At 39.9% G+C, this 26,034-nt stretch overlaps 1 protein-coding gene across 1 annotated transcript; it reads left to right on the top strand.

Annotated features, from left to right (window-relative positions):
• The first annotated feature begins 1,954 nt into the window (after positions 1-1,954).
• On the top strand, positions 1,955-25,014 carry LOC118117894 (unconventional myosin-VIIa-like). The gene is given in 50 exon segments (XM_047342018.1): positions 1,955-1,966; positions 2,161-2,262; positions 2,388-2,540; positions 3,196-3,264; positions 3,386-3,501; positions 3,599-3,726; positions 4,517-4,659; positions 4,936-5,049; positions 5,134-5,287; positions 6,491-6,567; positions 6,655-6,774; positions 7,275-7,417; positions 7,688-7,898; positions 7,980-8,115; positions 8,200-8,366; positions 8,648-8,788; positions 9,713-9,871; positions 10,080-10,172; positions 10,454-10,548; positions 11,088-11,171; positions 11,316-11,376; positions 11,816-11,932; positions 12,119-12,221; positions 12,366-12,434; positions 12,593-12,798; positions 12,879-13,034; positions 14,308-14,376; positions 14,518-14,642; positions 14,939-15,065; positions 15,782-15,901; positions 16,120-16,293; positions 16,411-16,638; positions 18,091-18,258; positions 18,395-18,512; positions 18,779-18,931; positions 19,011-19,151; positions 19,320-19,501; positions 20,117-20,226; positions 20,396-20,550; positions 20,794-20,947; positions 21,052-21,207; positions 22,278-22,383; positions 22,892-23,005; positions 23,296-23,383; positions 23,459-23,565; positions 23,674-23,859; positions 24,002-24,118; positions 24,206-24,289; positions 24,514-24,633; positions 24,789-25,014. Coding segments are annotated over 50 exon segments (6,324 nt in total). The 3' UTR covers positions 24,882-25,014.
• Positions 25,015-26,034: the final 1,020 nt, after the last annotated feature.

Raw genomic sequence — 26,034 nt, 5'->3', positions numbered from 1 at the left:
AGTTGATAGCGTTCCGATTGCAAATTCCAAGAACAGGAATGGAACATGGTGACCGTACGGAACAATGTTTATGTTAGCCAGCAACACCAATTCCTAATAATGCATTACGTGGCATTTCACACATACTAACACCGTAGTAACGTGTCCACAGACAGTATTTGGACAGTACTATGTGTATGACAAATATAATGACTAAAGTACTAGTAAACAGTAAAACCTACAGCTTTTACTTATTGTTGACACACGGAGCAGCCATCTTGGATTTCGAAGTCGGGGTGGTGAGTTAAATAGCCAGTTGCAACTTCCGACTCAGGGGTCGCTAATTCCAAGCTCTATATTGGAAGGTGGCATTATTTGGATCTACACCAAATTGCATTCAGTCATAAATATCAGTCCCTTAAAACTGCCTGATTGTTTTTCATTAAGATCCGTGAATTATTCTCTGAGAATTCAACAAAAATTATGAAAAAAGTGAAACTAAATTCCTGGAACCACCTTCTGATCCTTTCACCAAGTTTTGGGAAAACATGGCCAAGGTGATTAGTGCTATGCAATGTTGTTCCGTAGATACCAACATTGGCCCCCATGAGATACTGGTCATCCAGGAAAACTTAAAGCTACAGCAGTGAAACCTTTGGCTTTTTATAGTGTCACTTTAAATAAATAAAAATGCCTGCTCTTATCGTCTCACCAGGATAATCCCATGTCGTCATTAGGAATGAAGTCAAAGATCAGGCACGTCAACGTCCTAAGCAGATAAGCATTATGAACATTTTCACCATCCCAGCCCATTGTAGCACTGCTTTCACTTTCAGCCCCCTCGACCTAATGGCTTAAATTTTTATAGAGGCATAGATAACTCACTCGTCTGTTAGAGGAAGGTCTCCCCTGTGTTTTCTATAGAACAGCCTTTAAACTGACACAGTATAAAACTGGCAGTGAAATATGCAGTTTATAGAATTCCATTATACATCATTCACAGCATGAAAACCTGATCCACAACCAGTGAGTCCCTGTAGTATACTACACAGACTGTGGTTTAAATGATAAAGTTGACTATTTGTCTTGGGCTATAAATCTAGTCCTCCCTTAATTCAAAAGATAACTCATGTCATTTTCATTACAATAATAATATGCGAGATGCTCCGCAGTGTCTCGTCTGAGCGATAAGCAGGGTCCAAAGGCTGCACATTCATTACAGCAGTCACTGTTTGACCATGGTCAATCAAGGCCAATCACATAACAGTGTTATTTCATATCAATATATGCATGTAGTGATATTCTCTAGAACCGTTTCAGAATTACATTTAAACAACCTGACTCGCATCGATTGTTCACATTGCTGCAGAAGACTGTATTGCTACTATATATATATATATAAGCTATGGCAGTCATGAAAGATTTTATTTGAGGATGGAAGTCCTGCAAACATCAGAATCAGAATTCAGAATCAATATTCTTTTATTGGCCAAGTATATTTTCACATACAGGAAATTGACTTGGTGTGATATCAACTGTGTCCTGAAACACAGTGCCTTAATAACGGGACACATCTGCGTGAGCGATCAGTTTCTTTTCCTCTTCCTTTATATCACAGTCGGTTCAAAGTCAAAGGGCCATAAAATCTGTTGTCGGGAAATTTGGTTCCTCCTTCTTCACATTGAGAGACTCAAGAAAGCGTCAGAGACGAACACCAACTCTTCGGCAGGCTGGAAGTGTGTGGAATTGATGAAAATCGCTGTTTTAAAAGGACAAGGTACACCTCTTAATTGTTTTACCTATGTGTAATAATAAATGTCTTTATTCTGTCACCTACACGGACACTGTGCCCTGAGCACAGCAGTGATCTTTGTAATGAGCACAACACAGAGGACCTTCATTCTTGGTGGAAATTGCAGCTCATCATATGGATTTCTTTGTCTTTTTTAGGCAGTTGGAAAGCTGAACATTGGGGATGTTGAGAAAAGTAAGGCTGACGAAAAGTTACGAATATGGATTTTATTGATAAGAATATTGCTTACCAGGAAGCATTCATTTGTTCCTTGACTTCACACGTCCCTCGAGTCATTCATTTAAAGGCATATTGTAAAGATACTCCCATTATTAATGATAAAAAAAAAATGTTGGTATATGTATTTATACAGTTGTGTGTGTTTTCAGGGGGAGTGGGTGTGGGTGGACTCTGACATCGGGGTCCCCATCGGAGCCAGGGTCAAAGTATCACCGTCTGGTCAGCGGCTGCTGGTGGATGATGAGGGAAAGGTAATCACCCTTTGTTACCCTCTATTAGGAAGCTGTTGTTTCACCTGACGTATTTTAAAACCATTTCCAGCCTTGGATCACACCTAAACAAGCTTAGTTGTATTTCTCACTTCAACCTCCTCCAGGAGCAGAGTCTGTCCCCGGAGCAGGAGGCCTCTCTCAGGATCATGCACCCTACGTCAGTGGAGGGTGTAGGCGACATGATAAAACTGGGGGACATGACCGAGGCCGGGCTCCTCCGAAACCTGCTGCTGCGACACAGACAAGGAATCTTCTATGTAAGGCACATCTGTAACACACACACACACACACACACACACACACACACACACACACACACACACACACACACACACACACACACACACACACACACACACACACACACACAGAAGAAGAAAATATTACACTTGTGTATTAATGAGTGCTGCGATACCATGTTGCGTGTTAACATGTTAAAAATACGTCTTGTGATTACACTGACACACTAAAATCTTTCATCATATATGTACATACATGTTGGAATCCCATCTTGGCTGGGGCGTTTCTGTTTGCATGTTCTCCCCTGTGTCTGTGTGGGTTTCCTCCGAGTTCCCACAGTTCAAAGACATGCAGATTGGGGTTGAGTTAATTGGAGACACTACTTTCTTCATAGGTGGGAATGTGGGTGTGAACGGTTGTTTGTGTCCATATGTTTACCCCGCCCCTCGCCAGGTTCAGCAAGTTAATTAGACAAACAACAACATGGTTGAAGAGCACATAAATAATTATAAATAAGTATATATAAAACAATAACTAGTTTAAAACGTAGTGTGTTAAAACACATGAGTATAAGTACTCAGTTATATTGTACATAGTAACATTGTACACATGATAATATTGTACAGATAGGATATTATTGCACTTGGTTAACTTCTCTAATGGTGCTTGTAGACCTACACAGGTTCGGTGCTGGTTGCAGTGAACCCATACCAGGATTTTCCAATATACTCAGCTGAGCAGGTGAGAATGAACACAGATAAGTGCTTGAATTAAAATAACCATACAAATACAAGCTGAACCTTCTCATTAGAAACTGCAGTGTTTCGTTTCATGTGTGCATTCTATCTATTCTGTCCTTCAGGTGAACTTGTACCATGGACAAAAGCTCGGGGAACTCCCACCACACATCTTTGCCATCGCTGAGTCCTGCTACTTCAACATGAAACGGCATCTCAGGAGCCAGTGCTGCATCATCAGGTCACTTGGTGTCGCCTCCCAACAGCCCCGAATAGAATAAACGTGGAGTAATACGTTTCCATCGCTAAATCTTTATTGTGGTAATTTTTTTTCTCAGTGGGGAGTCCGGAGCAGGGAAGACAGAGAGCACCAAGCTGGTCCTGCAGTACCTGGCAGCAGTCAGCGGGGAAATCTCTGAGCAGAGGGTTGAACAACAGATTCTGGAGTCCAACGCAATACTGGAAGGTAAAGTCGCACTTCAGACGAGTATTAAAACACACAAGAACACACCTTGCAACTAGAATGACACTCAGTAGAGTCATACTTCTACTTACAAGGCCCTACAAGTAAAAAGTGGACCTCTGAATGTAAAAAAACCTGTGTCACATTAACATAGTTCGAAGACTATTTGACTTGAACTGTGAACCATGTATTGAATGAAATATTCCTAATTTGAATAAGGCCGTGTTTTTTTGCTCTGTTTCATAATCAAACTTTTTAAACGTTATCAGTGATGTTGACTGATTCTTCATCTTGTTACTTCTTGTCATGGACATACATGCTGCACCTCTTCTCTGCGGTTCTCCTTTCGTCTTTTACGCCATGTGACGTATGTTGTGCGTGATATGCACTGATTGATATACAAATCAGGACGGCAGCGATCGATGATGCAGAATTTTAAAAAAGATAGATAATTCTCATCAAATGCATTCATGCAAAATTAACAAGGTGTTTTGAAAATGTAAGGAGTAGAAAGTACAAATGTTTGTGTTCAAATGTAGCAAGTAAAGGTAAAAACTTGTGGAAATAAATACTCAAGTTAAGTACAGATACCTGAAAAATCTACTTAAGAACATGTTAAAAGAACAACCAATGAACAAACAGACACACGGGTGAAAACACAACTTCCTTGGCGGAGGTACACGAGACATATTAGATGAGAATAAACTGGCATATTTAAGAGTCCAGCCATGCCACAGAATAAGTGACTAAAAGTCCAATAGCAATCAATGCCACTCTATTCTGTTTATTTCAGCGTTTGGAAATGCTAAAACAATCCACAATGACAACTCCAGTCGTTTTGGGAAATATTTGGAGATCTTCTTCAACGAGGACGGAGTGATCAAGGGTGCCCGTGTGGAGCAGTATCTCCTGGAGAAGTCTCGTGTCTGCCATCAGGTGAGGCCAGCTCTGTCCAAACAAAGGGATCTTATCTCCCCGGAGAGAGGAGCCATGCATTGTTACAGTAAACTCATAAAATCATATCTCTATCTATTCTGGGTCTTGTTAAATAAACAACCTGTCACTGTTGACCAGAGAGACAAACCCAAATCATGTCGTTTTTAAGTTGTTGTCTGTATTGAGTCATAAAAATACACACATCATGTAAAAAAGCACAAGTTAACCTGCATAACAAAAATAACAATAAACTTCATTCTTACTCCTCGACCTCAGGCATGGGGGGAGAGAAACTACCACATATTTTATTGCATGCTGACAGGAATCACTGCAGAGGAGAAGAAAACTCTGAAGCTTGGAGATGCTAAGGAATACAACTTCCTCACTAAGGTATTTCAATACTTATCTGCAGCTCATTGTGCACGTTGTACACACACATTCAATAATCTAAACCCTCCCTCTCATGTGCCGCAGGGCGACTGTTTCACATGTGTGAGCAGAGATGAGGCAAAAGACTACAGTCGGATTCACTCTGCTATGAAAATCCTGACCTTCTCCAAAAACCAGTGTGAGGAAATCCACAAGCTGCTGGCAGCCATCTTACACCTGGGAAACGTCTGCTTTGAGGGTGAGCATACGCTCTCTGTTCACTTTAAATTCTTAGTTTTGTTCATTTACAGGTGATTTGTTTAATGTCAAGAGAGAGAGGAAAACTGTCGATTAAATAGAGGCAGGCAAGCAATGACATGATAATGAACTAGAGTGGACAAATATAACTGGTGTAAACAGCAATGGAAGAAGCATTCAGTTTAAATGTACATTTACTTTGTTAGTGTACTTTAGTGCATTTAGTAGATTTAGTTCCAGGTTCTTTTCACTTTTAATTCATTTCACATGTTGCAAAGATCTGCTCTTTCTATTTCATTACATTTTATCAAAGCTTTGCCGTTACATCTTTACATTTGTTTTATATATTTTTTAAAGTAAACATTAATAAGAGGGGGGTTGGTCCACTGATCTAATCTGAGTGGTCAGGTAACATTAGACCCCGCCCCCTCAAGCAGTAGCATCACTGGTGAAGAAGAAACACCTGAAATAAATTCACAAGAGGCCGAGACTCTTTCAGTCAAGCCGATACAAGTTACAGGCTTCATTCAATGTTCACATCAAACATCAGAAAGTTCATCAGTAACTTTGACAATGGCACTGATATCTTCACACTAGAGTTTTACTTTAACGTAAAATGTCAGCAACGGTTCTGCGAATAGAAACGTCTTTTTGATGAGGGACATCCGAGGAGAATGATCTGGATCCGCACTGCATCCTTCCACCAAGTTTCATGTTAATCAGTCTAGTAGTTTTTGTGTAAACTTGCTTACAACAAACAAACATACAAACCAAACATAACCTCCGCACTGGAGGTAAAAATAACCCCCTGTTACCGGATCATCAACCAATCGAAAACCTTTTGAGATGTGGTGGAACTGGAGATCGGCTGCTGAATCTGCAGTTATGATGTGATGCATTATGTCAACTGTGAAGGAAAATGGATCTTCTTGTAGAATCTATGCCACAAAGAATTGAGGCTATTTTGAGAGCAAAGGAACAACCTAATATTTGAGTGGTGTTCCTAATGTAAAAAGTAGCATAAATGTAAATACTTAAGAAAAGTACAAGAGCCACAAAATTGGTACTTAGTATTTAGGTATATTTCTACATCCTAATATATTGAATATGCTCAGCTCACTGGAGCATCATTTGTTAGAATTTACTTTTGTACCAAAATGAATTATATGTGTTGTTGTCACAACTGGTCTTTGGTTTCCATCAGGTGCCACTCAAAATAACCTGGAAACCAGTGATGTCACCAAGTCGGAACATTTCAGCATGGCAGCTTCTCTACTGGAGGTGGGGTTCCTCATGTATGAAGAGATCATTTCTTCTTAATCATTAACATTATGACATTGATGTTTTTTTCATTTCTGCTCTCTGCAGGTCGAGGCGTCTTCTCTGGCGAAGAGTTTGACCCACCGCTCCTTTATGACCAACAGGGAGAGGGTGACCAAACCCCTCAGCTCCGAACAGGCCGCAGACTGTCGAGACGCCTTCGTCAAGGTAATGAACCCAAGCCAGTGACGCTGATAAACCCACTAAAAAGGCAATGAACTCCTTTCCCATTGCCAGTGGAGGAGTTTGCCTCACTGTTTTTCCCCCGGTTCATCATGTTCGACATCTCAAACGCACAAAAGACTGAGGCGCTCTCTCACCTAGCTGTCTTGCCAAATTAGAGAATTCAACCGGATGTCTGGTCTCCATCACTTCTGATCGGAGCGGACAAAAACCTGTCTCCTGCAGATTCATTTGACCCGGGAGTGAATGCCGATTGTACCCAATCCCATTGCAGTCAACTCCTAGATGTTTGTGGGTTTTTTGATCAGTGGAAAAAGGGGGCTTAGGTATTTATTGATGTTTTGTACAGTATAAAGTAGTATCTTAATTCGACCATGCAACCATTCAATCGTAACTTAACTTAATATTGCCAAGTATGGTTCGACCCATTGGTGGTGCTCCGAAGACTAAGTTAATTATGGTCTATTGTTTGTCTCAACTCTCAGGCTATCTACAACAAAATGTTCATATGGATTGTGGAGAAAATCAACAGTGTCACCTATAAGAAATTGACCAGCAGCGACAAGTCTTCCTACCAGTCCATTGGTCTGCTGGACATCTTTGGCTTTGAGAACTTCAAAACAAACAGGTGCAGACAGTTCGGCCACACATCTTTCATGTTAAGTGTATCACAACTCCACAGCTACTTAAACCTGAACAAATACTTAAGCTTTATAGCTACTTTGCATCCGAGGTCCATGGGCAGGAACATATAAAAGCCCATACAGTATAATACAACATTTAGCACATCACACATACCATCATAAAGAATCTGCATGCCATAGTCTCCATTTTAGAAAACGGTTCCAAAGGTCAATGATCATGTGACTGACTTAAATATCATTCTGCCATTTTACAGTTTTGAGCAGCTGTGCATTAATTTTGCCAACGAGAAGCTCCAGCAGTTCTTCGTGGGCCACATCTTCAAGCTGGAGCAGGAGGAGTATCTGAAAGAGGACATTATGTGGAACAAGATGAACTTCAGTGACAATCAGAACATCCTGGACCTTCTGGTTGGGAAACCCTGCAACCTGCTGGCTCTGATTGATGAGGAGAGCCACTTTCCAAAGGTGACGTCATGATATTGGTTGATAAGTGTTGTTTGAACATTTTACCGTAAAGTCTCCTAATTGTAGTTTGGTTTGTTGCAGGGCTCAGATTTCACTATGCTGAACAAGATGAACCAGCAACACAGGGGGAACAAGACCTACGTCGCCACAAAGAATGAATACGACACAAACTTTGGTATTCGACACTTTGCAGGCGTGGTTTACTATGAGTCCAAAGGTACACAAATAAGTTGCAATTAATCAAACTAGAAACTAGATATTCTGCTGTCAGATAATTAGTAATTTTCTTTTTTCCTTTTAGGGTTTCTGGAGAAGAACAGAGATGCCGTCAGTTTTGACCTAATCAAGACGGTTGAAATGTCCACCAATAAGCTACTTCACCAGATATTTGAGACTGAGCTTTCCACCAATGGGGTCAAGATTACAAACAACAAAAGGGTCATCATTACACCCGGGAACTCTGTGCGGGTAACTCTTTTAAGTTTAATATTGCTACACATGTAAATATGTTAATGAGGAGGTCATTTGAGTTAAAATGAAGAAAAATCATCTATTCCCCTTTAACCCATTTTAAATATTTGTCCCTTTTTGACTCAGAAAACAAGATTGTAAGTTCAAATTCTAGATTTTGAAACTTGTTTATCTGTGGATACAGTCGACATGCATTGATAATGTCATCGGTGACAGAGTTGTCCCTTTTTTGCTGAATGGCCATGGTGAGTTTTTGTCTTCCTCCATCATCCGTACAGGCCCAGGGTGACAAACGTAAACAAGTGCCCACGCTGAGCGGCCAGTTCCGTCAGTCCCTGGACTCCCTCATGAAGGCTCTGTCGGCCTGTCAGCCTTTCTTCATCCGCTGCTTCAAACCCAACAATAGCAAGAAGTCTAAGGTGAATGACACAAGAGCAACTCGATAAGAAAAGTGAGATGAGGAGTTGAGATGAAGATAAACACAAACAAAAGTGCACCCAGGCAAATTAAGACTATTCCCCCTGAATCCTAAATGCAGTTTCCTGACGATGATGTTTCTGTGCTTATAGAACTCCTGTCTGCATCAGTTAGATGACATTGAAGTGAATTTTCTAATCAGCCTTCCACCCCCTCCACCACCTGCCCTTTTACTGGATAAAGCAAAAACCTCTTCCTGTTCGGTGCCATAAACCAATTGACACAATTTCCTATATAACATCACCTTGTAACACATAGCGTAAAGTACAGCATTGGTGCAATATCTTTGAGGCTTTACTCTCCCGTCAAAGTTGGCAATCTTCCTTCTGTTATTTCGCCATGATGGCGTGCTTCTATTGACGTCAGTCAGCCTTGAACTTTGGTCCGTTTTGGTTTAGAAAAATTATTGGATAAATTGCCATGAAATATAGACATCTGTGATCCCCAGAGGATGAACCCTACTTCTACTACTAATTCTTATCCCATGACCGTTCTTATAGCACCATTAGCAGATGTAATCATTGTTCCCAGAGGATGAAGAGATGTTTTCCTCAGACTGAGTTGTAAGAACTTTGGTCATCCCTCAACTTTTTATCTCGAACCACCAAGTGGTCAAAACATCTATTTGTCCATTTCATGACCAGATATCTACAAATCTAATGACAGTTATCGATAGAGAGATAGATAGATAGATAGATAGATAGATAGATAGATAGATAGATAGATAGATAGATAGATAGATAGATAGATAGATAGATAGATAGATAGATAGATAATTTAGCTGTTGCTGCGAAGAAAGACCAGAGATGCTACTCTGAGCCTCACCAACTGAATATTCACAACCACTTTACTCTGCTGTCCTCTAGGTGTTTGACAGAGAGCTGTGTATGCGTCAGCTGAGATATTCCGGCATGCTGGACACCATCCACATCCGGAATCTGGGATACCCAATCCGCCACACCTTTCAGGAATTTGTGAAGCGCTACAGGGTGCTGCTGAAGACGGCCCTCTGTGATCCCAACAATGTTAGTCATGACATGGTCCTGTTGAGGATTATTCTTGACAATGTTAACAGTTGGTTTCATTAAGTCTCTGTCATATTTGTGTAACTTAGAATATTACTGCTACAGTAAATATCGTGGCCAGATGGATGAATAAGTGATTTTGTCTTTCCCCTGGAGGAATTTGGAATGTCATTAGGCTTTCCTCAGAAACTCTTTATTGACTCTCCAGGAGACAGCTGCTGCTTGTTGTGAGGCCATCTGCGAGACAGTGATTAAAGGGGAGGACAAGTGGAAAATAGGCAGGACCAAGATTTTCCTGAAGGTACAGAAAAAATATGATTCAAACCATATTTTGTACAGAAATGATGTGGCTGCAGACTGGTGACGTACTATCAGTATTATGATCCAGACCAGCATCTTCCATCTTGCCTCTGTTTTGTGATTTGTGCATTGTTCAATTGTTACTGTGCTACAGATGTCTATGATTTATTTGCTTCTTATGAGACTTGAATGACTTTATCTTAAAACATTGTGGCATCTGATTGCAAAGAATTCCTGGACAATTCAAGAAATAATAATTACTCTGTAATCATTCTATTTCAGGATGCCCATGATGCCATCCTGGAACGACTGAGGGAACAAGAACTCAGCAGGATAGTTGTGATTATCCATAGGGTCCTGCTCGGACACAAAGACAGGTGCAGTTTCTGAGAATACACATTAAACTCGAAGAACAGTACAACATACCTTCACTATTGCCCAACACTGCACCCACTCATAGATATTAGCCCTCTAAATATGCATGATTTTTTAAAACAAGATCCATTCTGGATTCGTATCTCGCAATAACAAAGAAAACTATTTATAAAAAATTCCTGGATCTGCCCCATGTTGAAATGGGTTCTTTCCCTCCACATGTCCCATCCTTCTACCAAGTTTCATGGAAATCTGTTCTCTAGTTTTTGCGTACCTCTGCTGAGAAACAAACAAACAAACAAATGGACAGGGGCAAGAACATCATGATATTGTGCAGATTATTTTTACCTCAACCTGTAATAAGAGGTATGTGCTCACTGTAGCTGCACATAATTATATTTGATTGCCATACATGTTGCAAAATCAATCAAATAAATAGGGTATATAGAACCTTTATAATTAACCTATGCTAACACAGAAAAAGTTGGTTGATGAGTGTGTTCATTTATTTCTCTAAGACTTTCATTTTCCTATTTTCTAGAAAGTGTTTTCTGAAGAAGCGACGGGCAGCCGTGGTGTTGCAGAAGCGTTGGAGAGCTAACAGAGAAGAGAAAGTATAAAGACAGTTCTGATGCTTAATAACGTCTGATAGAAGTCACAGCATGTATCTGGTAAATGTATAAGAGACTGGAATTCAGGTACCTTTGTTTCCACTCTTGTTTTACCAGCTCAAGCGCGGCTATGAACGGCTGGCATCAATGATCCGTAGTCGGAAACTCCGGTTACAGTACCAAAGACAGTGTGCAGCAGCGCTCACCATACAAACACAGGCATGTACTGTACACACAGCTGTGTGTGTGTGTGTGTGTGTGTGTGTGTGTGTGTGTGTGTGTGTGTGTGTGTGTGTGTGTGTGTGTGTGTGTGCGGGTGTGTAGGATTGTAATTTTAAGAATATGATTTTCTGTTATATACTTTAATAATTCAGTGTATTTAAATCTATTTGGATTTTAGGTATTGGTGATTAATATTGATACATTTTATTATTAATTTTTGTATTAATTGTATGACGTGTCGTTACAATGTCGGTATAATCTGGACATTTTGAATCTTGAACAAATAGTTCATGGATATTTTCATCAATATCAATTTCACTAATATTTTATATATGGTAAATGTATCTTACACTGTTTCTGCTTATTATTATAGAGAGGCAAAACTATTGTTAATTAGCTCCATTTGCGTCATAAAATCATTCATGTTAAACTGTAGGTGCGAGGCTTCCAGATGAGGAAGAGCTGGAGGCAAAAAAGAGAGGCAGTCGTACTGCTGCAGGCTCAAACCAGAAAACTCCTGGCCCGAAGAACAGTTCAGAAAATGAGGGACGATGTAAGTGCTGAAAGTCCTGAATCCAGAAATACAATGAAGTGATGAATGTCAATAAATTGGTGTGTGGTGTTATATTCTAAATATAAAAAATTGTACCCCCTCTTTCTATATTTTTGTACGCTTATGTCTAAATCTACATCCTCTCTCCTCGCAAACCCATCACAGGCCTTCTCTTCACGCCTGGAGAAAGAGCAGTTGGACCAATTAGCCATAGCCCTTCAGCAGGGACTGGAAGACCTTGCCTCTGAAGCGCAGTCAGCTGACGAGGAGCTAGAGCAGGAGCTAGAGCAGGAGCTAGAGCAGGAGCTAGAGCAGGAGTCGGAGTCGGAGTCGAAGTCGGTGTCAGAGTCGGAGTCGAAGTCGGTGTCAGAGTCGGAGTCGGCACCTGACACTGAGTCAGTTACTGAACAGGGTTCAGAGGCAAACGCATATGATTTTCAGCCTGCACCTGCCGTGGAAGTGGTGCAACAAACAGCAATCGAATCAGACGAGTTTGAGGTTAGCTAGTAATTCTGTCATGTGATCTGTTAAATTTATATTTACACATCTCTTATGTATCTTATATTTTTATTATACTGAATGAAACTCTAATTACTTTGACTGTCAAGAAGTGGCGGACCATACAAGAGCCAGCAGAGGAAACCTCTATTGAAACCTCAGGGTCGGATTTGGAAATGATCGCTCCGTTACCGGCCCCCGCTACCCCACCATTGGAAGAAGAGGATGACGACTTTGATGACGAAAGCGACGAGTTTTCATTATTCAGATTCAGCATCCTTCACTTCCAGAGCAACATCTCTCACACGCACATCAACCAGAGACTCAAGCAGCCCCTTCTGCCCCATGATGATGAGGGCGATGCACTGGTAAGAGGACCGAGATCTTCTTACTTTCAATTCAAAAATATTCTTCCTCACACTCAGTTTCTCCTCTCGTTCTCCTCCAGGCCTGTCTGACTGTGTGGTGGATTATTCTTCGGTTCATGGAGGACATACCAGAGCCTAAATCTCTGGATGCAACATCTCAAGCGTCCAGCACCCTCACGGACCGTCTGCCTGCCAGGCAGGGCCGGAGGCTGAGCAGCCTGGTGGGACTTGACCAGGTAGAGTAGTCAGAACACTACATACCACGAAAAAGCATAGCACAACAATATGTTACCACACGGGATTGCAGAAAACTGTCTCCTGGGGAGTCTTTTCAGAACATTTAAATTATATAGGACTGGTATACTTGTAGTGACACTGCAGAATTCCAGTCTTTCTGGCAGTGTGCTGTTTTACTATTTTCACTAAATTAAAAATAGTATGTAAATGTATGTATGTAAAGATTCTCAGTCATTGAGGTCATGGTCTTCCAAATTTCAGTGATTTCACGCTTTAGTATCTAGGAAAAGTTGAATCAATGGCAACCAGACATTCAAATATCTACAAAACATGCAGTCACCCTTGATTGAACTTTTCTTAGAATAAAAAGTGTGAAAGGGATAAAATGCAGACCTATTATCTGAACTGTGTGATACTAAACCACTCAATAATGATAGCAATGAAACATGTCTATAAATGCCTAGGTAGAAACCCTTCACAGTAGCATTATAATCATTATAGTTAGCATTATAATCAATTGTTAAAAGCTTGTGGCCCACCAGCAGGTACGTTGCAACAGGGTAGGAAATGCAGGCAATTGCCTGGGGCTAGTATGCCCTTGATATTAAAAGTCTACACACCCCTGTTAAAATGCCACGTTGTTGTGATGTAAAAAATTAGACCAAGATAAATCATATCAGAAGTTTTTCCACCTTTAATGTGACCTATAACCTGTACAATTCAACTGAAAAACAAACCTTCCGATTACCTGGTTGCATAAATATGCACTCCCTTACACTAATACTTTGTTGAAGCACCATTTGCGTTTATGACAGCATTCAGTCTTTTCTGGTCAGAGTCTATCATCATGGCAGGTCAGGTCACGCAAGGTGAGGGAGAGGTGAGCAATTGTCACCCCCAAGTCTGAAGATGTCTCACACAGCATCCCAATTTATCTCCCTCTACTTGCGTCACCCATTCCAACAGCACATTAATGAAAGGTTAGAATTGCTGTTACTCTCTATCTATCTATCTATCTATCTATCTATCTATCTATCTATCTATCTATCTATCTATCTATCTATCTATCTATCTATCTATCTATCTATCTATCTATCTATCTATCTTTCTATCTATCTATCTATCTATCTATCTTTCTATCCATCTATCCATCTATCTATCTATCTATAACAGCTTATTTTCTGCTACTGCATAATATAGAAGATCCTAAAAGTCAAACATGAGAGTCATCAGTCTTTCTTCTAATGATCTAAAATAACCTTTTCTGAGTAGAAAATACTGAGGAAGAACAAGAAGAAGCTTGGAGCTGCCAGCAGAAGAGCGTCAACCATCCTTGAGGAGGTTAGCACTAATGTCACTGTGATATGTTTGATAATATGGGGTCTATGATAAATAACACTATTTAGTATTCAGTCTGTGTGTTGCTCTTTTTGTTGATAATAAAATAAAACAAATTATTCTTATTGTTGATATCTAAACCAGCCAGAGGACGTGACGGAAGACGGGGACATTTTGATTGGAGAAGGTCCAACATTGGATCGGCCACTGTCATCACTAGAAAAACTGCACATCATCATTGGATATGCTCTGTCCAGACGAGACATACGGTAAAGTGGAGTAAACATTTACACGGGAAAAACAAACAAAAATATGTGAATGCACATGTATAACATTGGTTTACTTTTGTATCAGAAAAAATACATAGCAAAGAGCAAAATGCATGTGGTTAATCTTTTATTTTGATGATATCTTCAAGATATTTGGATTCTTTTATTCCAGTGTGTCTATAATTACAATTAATCATTTCTCTGTAAATACATTCAACATTGCAGTCATTGTTTAGTTCTTCTTACATGTTATCTGTGGTTCTTACTGTTTTCTTCCGTGTTTCTCTTCTGTGTAGAGACGAGATTTACTGCCAGATCTGTAAGCAGCTGGTGTACAACAACAACAAGAAGAGCCGTATGCGAGGCTGGACCCTCCTCTCCATCTGTCTCGGGATCTTCCCTCCGACAGACCTGTTCGTGAAGGTCAGTGTGCAGCAAGTCATTCAGTTGCACAACAGTTCGCCATGAAAAAACAATGTCTGTAGAGACCAGACCTGTTTTCCTGTTGGCAGCACGGTGGGAAAATTGAAGAATGCAAAGGGAACCATTCTGCAAGTCATTCAAATATCAGGGGTTGCTTTTGCTTTTGCAAGATAATCATTACATGGATGATAAACTGTTACCTCACTCAGTTGGCCATGACACCCTGCTCTATTTCCGTGATCAAAGTAATATGATTAGATAAGTAACAGGGTTATTGTCGTAAAACTTAGATAAACATCAGATTTTATTAAGAACCTATAATTACTGTACATTATGGACAGATTCCCAAGAGTGACGCCAAAAAATTACTTTTTCTTAGAAATGGTTTCTGTAATTTTAGGTAGTTTGTATCACATTGATGTATTTGTACTGATATTTTCGCCTCATTTCTGGATAGTGGGAGGAAGTTGTGACGCCTCGTCCATCTTTATATACAGTCTATTATATATACAGGATAAAACAAAAACTATTATAGGTTAAAATGTTCTTATTTATTTAAAAGATGACCCCAAGTTTCCTTCAAACAAGGTTGTGCTTGTTTGGTAAATATACAATGTGCTTTTTTGTAATTTTATTTGTTTATGTCTCATTGTTTATCTCTCTCTCCCAAGGATTTGTAACACTGTTACCTTGTTCTTTTCTTCTTTGCTCCACAGTTTTTGGAGAAGTTTGTCTGCAGGGGGCCGGATGGATATGGAGCATATTGTACCGAGCGCCTGCGTCGTATATTAGCCAACGGAGAAAGGAAAGAGTTGCCCTGTTTGATAGAGCTAAAGGTAAAAATGTTTGATTTAATATTTGTTTTGCTGTCCTGACAACTGTTTTTTCTCCACAATAATTTCTTGGTCCCCAGTTTTATTGTAATTATTCAGAGATGTTCTGATCTGCATTTGTTTGGACAAATAAGCAGGATCACTTATTTTTTTTTAGCTTTAGTCCCCAAGTTACTGGCTTGTTTTCAATCCAGTCTCATCCTCCTTCCCTCCACTGACAGGCTGCCCAGTCCAAGGAGCCCATAGATGTGTCTGTGACTCTAATGGACGGCCGCACTATCACTGTTCATATGGAATCAGCCTCCACCTCTGCTGAAATCTGTCAAGCTGTGGCTCTAGAGATGGGTCTCAAAGACACCTATGGATTCTCCTTGTACATCACCTTCTATGAGAAGGTCAGCTTTACTCACAGAGTTTTAAAAAATCCACAACTCTTAAAAATCTGTTTGATTGGTGCTGATATATAATAGAGAACCGCATTAATTCAAACCCTGTTGGTGTCTCATCTCCAGATGTGGTCTTTGGGCAGCTGTGGGAAGCATGTGTTGGATGCGGTATCTCAGTGTGAGCAAGAGATGAAGAGGCAGGGCAAAGAGGAGAAGGACACCCCCTGGAGTCTCTCCCTCCGCAAGGAACTGTTCACACCGTGGCACGACTGCTCGATGGACGTGATCAGCACAGATCTGATTTACAGGCAGGTCATCAAGGAAATCAAGTCAGGAGAGTACGTCAGTGAGAAGGTGAGGCTCTGCAGTGAAACAACTCAGTTTACCAATAAGGATGCCAGTAATACTCATTATTACTTAATTTCCATTGACACGTGACGAAGGGGATAGTATTACAAAACCAAAAAACTGATAACACCATTTTAAGGGCATCAAAACATAGAGCATAATAAATCATTATCAGTATCTTTGTCTGTCAAGATTCTCAGTCATCCAGGTCAGGGTATCTTCAGAAGTTGTACAAGTGTACGAGGTATTTAATCTCTATGGGTGTGTACCTGTGTTGAGTCGTTTAGGGGGTTTAATGACCTGCCTGTTTAACATAACGCCTCTAAACACAGGTAAAGACCCACAGAGATGAAGTACCTGAAACCTCCCATTAGTCAGTTAGAAGTGAGGGAGCCTCTTGGATGAGAGGTGAAACATCTTCCAAGAAACACAAGCAAGTCCAGTTGCCTATGTACACTTGTACAACTTCTTAATATCAGTATCGCTATATTGACAATGGGTCAAACTCAGTCTAATGTGTTGTCGTGTGCTCATATGTCATATAGTCTGTCTCTGTTCTATTTACTGGCTGTGCTTGTGTTTGTTTATGTGTTTTTTACGCATGTCTACATGCTAGCTGTAAGTTGGTTATATCTGCTTGTTTGTTTATTGTTTTCTTTATAACAACAACCTGCCAGGGACTGCAGATACAAATTTGCCTGAAAGGCTAACTCTGGTACATTTGTATGAACCAGTGTGCTCATATTAATTACTGTACACTGTCCCTTTTTAAGAATAAAAAAATTTAAATTAAATACCGAGATCAATTTTGATGGTGAACCCACAGAGACTCATTACCCAACACTACAGTTCCCCTCTGCTCCTCAGAGCATTTTAGCTTCTTTTAGCTCATTTTTCAGTTCAACATCCAACGACTGTCGTGTTGAGTATAACTCTCACTGTTTGGATCCACATCTAAACTCTGATAATCCTTCTGCAGTTGAGCTGCTCAGCATCAAAACAGCAGACACAAAGTTAGCATCTAGCTTGCGAACACTGACAGACAATTAGCCGCTAAACAAATTTGTCAAGAGAGATGGCAAAACTAAGGGTGAACATTTGGCAATTGATCAGAAATACAACTCCAAATCAATAATATCACAGCATATTATGCTGAGTGACAGGTTTACGGCTTGTTTCTGCTGCCCCCAAGTGGCTAAAAAACACTTTATACAGATTTTTAAAAATTAATAAATACAAAAGCTAAAAGAAATGTATTTTTTGTGGTCCAGAGTATTTTCTTTACTCCTGACATCTCCACTGTTCTTAATATTAACATGGATTTATAAGATACCTGCGTTACTCAGGTAAATCTTTTGGGGACTATATTTCCTATTGTATGTATTTAAATTGATATTAATATCTAAGACACCAGACTGTGTGAAATGCTTCCAATAAACATTTATTTTTTTCTCTCAGGAGGATGAATATGTCCAGCTGGCATCTAAGCACTATTACATCCAGTTTGGCTCTGACCACAGCAGAGAGAACGTCCACAGGGTGGTAGAGGGGTGCATCACCACACCACTGATTGAGAACAAATCTATGGGAAAATGGATCCAACTCATCAGCTCAGCACATTTACAGGTACAGTGCCATGCAGTTAAACAAAGGGGCAAAAGGAGTGTGCCTGAAATATGTCTTTGTCATTTTACTGTATTTTACTGAGCACAATAAAGCTGAGGCACCTCATGATAAATCTTATATGCTGGTCTCAATACAGGGTCCTTATGTCAATGGGAACCAGAGCAGAGAAAGTGTTAAAGGGGCGTTGGTCGACAGTGCCCGAGAGAAATGGCCGCTGCACTTCTCCAAGTTTTATGAAGTTACAATGTTGTCAGGTTAGTCAACGTACAATGCTCAATGTAATTTCCTCAATATCCAGGGAGGTCTTGATGTACTTCCATTCTTCTTTGCCCGCCTGTGACCTAAAATGCTATGGAATTATTATCTAGAAGTGGGTTATGTTTTAATGTTGTAAGAGGCTAAACAACACCAATGTACAGTAGATTCACCTTTGAACTGGGGTTTCCGGTTACAATTAGGAAATGGCAGATGATTTACAACCTTGTTCTTGAAACCTTTGTATTCATATATATGTCCACAGGACCTCCTTTGGCCAAAAGCAAGTTTGTTGTGGCTGTAAACTGGAAAGGCATCTTCTTCATGGATGAAAGAGAAAAGAGACTCGTTGAGCTTTCTTACCTGGAAGTGAAGGACGTAAACACAATGAAGTATGGGTAAACTTCACTTTCCATGAGTATACTCCCTTCGAAAGCATTGTGAATCTTACAATTAAACTCTAATATTCAACATCTGCCCTGCCAGTGCCCCATCAGTGAATTTGTCCACAATCCAAGGAGACTTTGTCCTGAGGTGTGGGGAGGCTGTGGACATGGGTGCACTTATAGAGAGTAACCTGGAGGGGCTGAGGCAGCACTCGGTGTATGCTCTGGCTCAGCAGGACATCAACGGACCAGGTAGGAGTTTACAGTTTGTACAGGGTGGAACAGTAAGCTCACACACACCTGCACATTAGACGGCGTAAATATATCAAAATGCACCTGTCTATTTATGTCTGAGCCTTCAGGAAAACAAAGCTCACCATGCACCTAAACTCTCACGACTGTGTCTCTCGTCTCCTACAGATGACCCCATGGTGCTCGACTGTAAACGTGGCGACCTCCTGCTGGTAGAAAAAGATGAGGATTATTCTCTTCAAGAAACCTGGATCAGCGCAACTAACCAGCGGACCGGCGGCAGCGTTAGAGCCCATAGGGACTCGGTGCAGTTTCTGCCAACTCTCACAAGGCCTACTGAAGAGACACTGGTAGAGTTTCCTTTAGATCTCCTACGTTTTAGTCCAGTTTGATTTGGTAACATTTAATATAAATGAAGTAAGACAGGAAGAAAAGAGTTGCAAGGTGAATGTATTTGTAAAAAGTATACAGCAGAGCACAACACTAGAATAAAGTAAATGTGAAGAATTTTTGGTATATAAACATAAGTGTATATACATGTGTATATATATTTATATATAAATATTTACAGAAAATAACAATGTGTTTTAAATATTTGAAAATGATACGTTTTCAAAAATATATATTTGTTTCATGATAAAGTGGCAATAAGCAAATCTATTAAGATTTAAATCATGTGCCTCAAATTGATTGAATATGAGACCGATTGAATAATAATAATAATAATAATTTCACAGCACCTTTCTAGACACCCAAATACACCTTATAATCATCACATGCAAATAAATCACAAATAAACACATGTTTGGGACACCCATGTAAAACCAAGGTGAAAATCAGACAGCTCAAAGTACATCAGATGATTTGTGTGAGCACTCCAGTGTGCAGCAGTGGATCCATGTGTATGATAATCCATATGAGCGTCCCCTGTGGTGTAACTGATGAACTGCCTCTGATCCCCTCAGGAACTGCTCAGTCCAGGCCAGAAGAAACGTTCAACTGCACAAAGCGCCCCGCAGAGAGATGAAAGCGTGGCTCCTGTCTCATTGAAAGAGTTTGCACTTGAGAACTTCAGGTAATAAATAATATTTAATGTTTTTTTTTTTAAGTGTGTGTGAATTTGGGACTTTTGACATGTTGACTATCCAGATATTCACTTGGATGATTCAATCTTTTTTTTTAATATTACTAATAGTCTACTAATTTCTCTGATCTGTTCTCACTGTGGTCCCTGTCTGACACAGGACTGTGGGGAAAGACGTGGGTCGTCAGGGTCAATACAAAGGTTTAAGTAAAGAGAAACTGTGGGCCTGTTCCAAAGAACCTCTCAAGCAGCCGCTGATGAAGGGCCTGGTCCGCAACTCTGAACTCAGCTCCCTGGCCTGCAACGCCTCCATTTATATCCTCTGATAAATGTGCTTTCCTGTTTTAGATGGTGCAGTTTGAGTATGCAGAAATACTTAATCCAGATTAAACCATTTTTCATTCCAGGAACTAGACAATATGCTCATCATCAACATCTGAGCCTTGCGTTATATTTATTTTGTATCAATTCATCTGTAATCTTTACTTCTGAACAGTGACTGCCTGTATACAAAATGTAAAAGGTGAGTTTGTGTGAGTCCTTGACCTAAGCTGCTACCTATCCTGAAGTATATGGGTGACTACCCCGTTAAACATGCCCGCAGCTCTGTGGAGCTGACGGACCAGATCTTTGGTCCGGCGGCGCAGTATGAGGCCCTGCAGGATGAGATCTACTGCCAGATTATGAGACAGATGACCGGCAACAACAACAGGTGCGGCCTCAGCGTGCATGTTTCTACTTAAAAGAATTTAAGAAAAATCAAAAGCCAAGATTTGAAAAGCCTCAATGTGTTTTTCCCCTCCCTCTTGCTCTCAGGCTGAGTCTGGAGCGTGGGTGGCAGCTGATGTGGCTGTGTTCAGGCTTGTTCCCGCCCAGTCAGAGTTTGTTGAGACACACTCAGAACTTCCTGGAGTCGCGGCCCAGAGACCCGCTGGCAGATATCTGTCTGAAGAGGGTGCAGGCGATGTGCAGGTCAAAAATCATTGATTACACAGCAATGTACTGTGAAAGGTGTTGGTTACTGGTCTGCAACGGAACCCAACTAACTAACATACTTCTTCTTTGACGATTGATAAATGAGCTGTCAGATGTAGATAATAATGACACAACTGAGCTAAATTCTAATAATATTTATATTTTAGTCCTCATATCATTTAAAGGGGTAAATTTAAGTATTGTACCTAAAGTTGAGCTACAAAATTGGTGGACTTACAAGTGACATAAGAAACATAATATGCTGAGGTCCTGACGTCTGGGCCCTAGTAAGGGGTCAAATACACAAGAAATGCTGGCTCCTATATGGTCTCCCTAGGCCTCAAAAGTCAAAAGTCTTCCGTCAAGTTTTAAAAATATTCAATATTATCCCTCTATTTTATGCCACGAATTCATGACCAGGATGCATCCATTTAGTAATATTTAGGGATTATTGTTATGCACCTTTTATAGTTTTTTTTTTTTTAAAGCACAACATTTATTCTGTGTGGTTTCAAACATTCTTAGAAAGGCTTGAATTTAATTTAGTAAAATATTCTATGCAAGTCAGACAGAATATATATGAGACAAAAGTTAGTTAAAGGGATACGAAATGTAATCAAATAATTTCCTATATGAATTTTAGCACCAACTGAATACCTCAATGTCAAATGTAATCACTGCTGTGTAGATCATCTTTACATTTTAATTCCACTGAAGTTATAGCACTCAAATATTTTACCTAGCAAACAATTTTGGTATCAATTTCTCTCTTGAAATTTTAATTTCAATTTGTGCAGTTTTATATTCATAGAGTTTATTGTAATTTTGTGAGGCCTGATTTTATTTTTCATATGATGATGATGCTTTATAATTTAAATGACTGGTGTACCTGCCATATAAATGCATTTCTGCAGCATCACTTGCAAATGAAACCTGCTATTTTTCAGGAATGTGATTGGCTGTCCTGTAGCCACTCCCTAAGTGGTGCAGTTTAAAATCTTTTATTTCAAGTATGTGTAATATTTATATACAGTATATTCATTTATCTGAGTGCTCTCTTCCCTCAGAAAGGAGCCCAGGAAGCTCCCTCCCCATCAGGTCGAAGTGGACGCCATCCTACAGAACAGCAACATGATCTTCCATAAAGTCCATTTTCCAAACGACACGGATGAAGTAAGACACAGCACTGTCCTCTCAACACTGGGAAAGGATCAATCCATCCATTAGTGTACCGACTCTGTTTTAGCTCTGGGAAAATTGATTATGACATTGATATTAATTTAATTACATCTTTCATTTCACCAGTGGAAGGGAATTGGAACCAAACACTGTTTCTCACTAGTTCTGCTCTGCTCCTTTTTTGAACATATTATTTTTCCGGGACCTTTTTAAGGATATTTTAGGATTCATTGTCTAGAAATTTAAGAGATAGTTTAACCGCTCTCATACACAGTACTTATGTCATGATGAATGTAAAATATGTGCCAGTAGCCAGCAGCAGGTTAGCTCCAGCTACATAATGACCACACATGGTACAGGAGTGGGAGTGGTACAAATCTTCTTATCTAACCTCCGACATGACAGCAAATAAGTCAATTTCCCGAAATGTCCAACTCTTGCTTTAATTTGAATATCATTAGGCATCATATTTTGATTTGCTACTGTCCTTGCTGTCATCCAGATAATCGAGGTCAAATCTACAACCTCGATCAAAGACCTGTGCTGCAGTGTTGCCTCTCACCTCAACCTGAGCTCAGCTGAAGGGTTTGGCCTCTACATGAAAACACCGAACAAGGTGCTGTTGGGTGATGTTCATGTTCTTAAGATTGCTTCTTTCAAGCCAATTGTTTCATTTAGATGTGACAGAAGAGATGAGGATTTATACAGATTCCAATGAAGGATAAGGGGACATTTTGTGGTCTGGTTCAAACTGATGAAATTACTAATTCTTAAGTTAAAACAAACAGTTAAGACGATTAAATCATAAATTTCAATCTCTACTTCCTCATTTAATTTTTGTCACGCATACTAATTATGATATCTAGGCATAGCATATCAGTGCTGTTCTCTTTTTTCTGTTTGTAGGTCGTGAGCTTGGATGAGCAGAAATATTTCTTTGATAGTTTGAGGCAGACGTCAGACCTCCCTAAGAAATCAAAGAGAGCGAAAGAAGGTAATGCATCATGCTAACACCTCCAGTTTTTACATGTCAGCTCATCTTCATATTTCAAGTTTTGTTTTTTCTAAGGTAACCAGGTCAACATTCCCTACCTGGTGATATTTAAGAGGAAGCTCTGGTTCAATGTGAATCCGGGGAAAGACGAGATCGCAGACCTCATCTTCCATTTTCCACAGGTACAGTGTCCAACTTACAATTACACGCGACCGTGAGTGATGTTTTTTCTCTTCTTTTCAACAAGCTGAATCATCATGGTGCACGTCCTCTGTTCGGCTTCCATGCAGGAGATGCCTAAGTACCTGCGGGGATACCACAGTTGCACCAAAGAGGACATGATCACCCTGGGTGGGCTGCTGTTCAGATCCAAAGTGGATTCAGACAGGTCCCAGTTTGTCATGATCCCCAGGATGCTGAAGGACCTGGTTCCTGGAGACCAGATCAAAATGATGTCTGCTGATGACTGGAAAAAGGTAAAAGAGAAATATACAGAAATGTTGATTTTCTTAATAAAAAATATATCAAAGCGTGTTTGGGAGTGGGATTGGCAGAGCTTTTACATGACAGTTTCCATTGTTCACTCACAGTTTTTCCTTTTTTCTCCTCTACATGCAGAACATCATCTCCTCCTACAACAAGCAGAGCGGGATCACGGTGCAGGAGGCCAAAATCGCCTTCCTTCAAGCCATCTCCAGTTGGCCAACTTTCGGCTGTGCCTTCTTTGAAGTGAAAGTGAGCGATCGGGGTGAAGTGAAGGCAAAGTTTGCAGACAACTATTGAGGAAATGTTTAGTCACTATATGTATGATTTCATTTGCAGCAAACGTGTGAATCTAGCTACCCACCAACAGTTTGGATTGCCATCAGCAAACAAGGCGTAAGCATAATAGACCCAAAGAACAAGGTATGTCCAGTAATTAGCCTGATATAACACATATGTATTATTATTATTATTATTATTATTTATTGTTATTATTAATTAGTGTCCTTGAACATTTAATAATGGTATATGTTATATTGTTGTCTAGTCCTTCTCTTTTCATCTCATTATTTCCTGTTGTGGTTTGTGTTTACTGGTTACACTACATCTCATCTTGATGCTGCTTAAACATAAAGTCAATGTTTCAGGAGCTGCTGGTCATGCACCCGTTCAGCCGCATCACTGAGTACCGCAGCAAAGGCAGCGTCTTCCAGATGGCCATCGGCACCCTGGTGAGGGAAAACAAGTTTGTCTGTGAAACATTACAGGTAAGAGTCAGGCGTACAAATATCACTTTAGATATTGTGGAAGTATTTTTTGCCAGTATATGTTATTCTCTAGATCAGTTTGTCCATAGGTCATAACGATCCCCTTTGAGATTGGTGATTTCGAAATGAAGGACATCACTTCCCTTCTTTTACAGGCTGCCACAATGGAGGACCTTCTCAGATCATACGTCAGCATGTATGAGCGGCAGAGACAATCCTTCCGACCGAGGAACCACATCTTTTCTTGAGGCTTCATGACTTCAGACTGAACCGTTGTGGTTTATATGCACTCTTAATTGATTTCTTTACATTCATATATTTGTTGGCTTATGCTTTAAATAGCAAGAAGGAAATCAATTCTGCTAAATAATTGACTGTCCATCTATCCATGCATCCATTATCTACTCTGTTTATCCTTCGAGGGTCGAGGGGGAGCTGGGGGAGCTGGGGGGGTAGGTGGGGTATATTCTGGACAGGTCGCCAACATACAGAGACAATTAACCATTCCTCTTTATTTGTCTTGATTACCATTCTTTTCTTGTGTCATTGTGAGAACTGTTGTATGAATAAATGATCCATAGAGATTTGTTTAAGTTTTGTGAGATTAAACTTTAACATGTCCAACCTTTAGTCTTTCGTCAGCCGTATAAATAAATAGCTGTTGTAGTCATAGAAAATCAAATGCATCATCCTACTTTATCATTTTGTTTTCTGAGCTGTGCTAGAGTAACCTCTTGTTTTTGCTTCAATTTATTAACTCTCAAATTTTAAATTCAAGGACATGCTGTTATTTTAACAGCATGTCTGCCTAAAAATATAATCTGTGATAAATTCAGACATCATTTGTTAGACACAATAAGACAAAAATAATTTTGTGATTTTATCATTGTAAGCGACTGAGGAAAAATATATAAGTAATGCCTATTAAGGCCCTAGAGGAATTTTCTAAACAACATATGTTCATACACATTTCAGAAAACAACATAACTGTGCTATATGTGGTTTGGTTTTGTATATACAGTGTATTATCTAATAAAATACAATAATTCATTATACGTTTTGATGATTGGATTGATGTGTTGTTGGACAGTGGATGCTTTGCCATTAGATTAATGTGAGCAGTGTGAGTTGAGTCAAACTGAATGTCAATGTTTGTTATATTATCACATGTTGTTTGCAGGGTGAAGTTGTTTCCTCTCCAATAACAAATATTCAGAAAAAAGGCAGCAGCCAAAAGCAAACAAAGAAAAAACAAGTTAAGTGGAGCATTAGTCATTCTCACAACAGCCATCTGACATGTTATGCAGGAATCACAGAGGTTTTATTAATAACACGAGTGATGGCTGCATTCCATTTAGCTCTGCATGGCGCTTCTGGATTCCAGGGCAGTATGTGCTGACA

This window comes from Hippoglossus stenolepis, chromosome 11, assembly GCF_022539355.2.
Source record: "Hippoglossus stenolepis isolate QCI-W04-F060 chromosome 11, HSTE1.2, whole genome shotgun sequence".
In the NCBI taxonomy this organism is placed as follows: Eukaryota; Metazoa; Chordata; class Actinopteri; order Pleuronectiformes; family Pleuronectidae; genus Hippoglossus; species Hippoglossus stenolepis.
The sequence above is the reverse complement of the archived record's forward strand: the minus strand, read 5'-3'. Positions and strand labels throughout refer to the sequence as shown.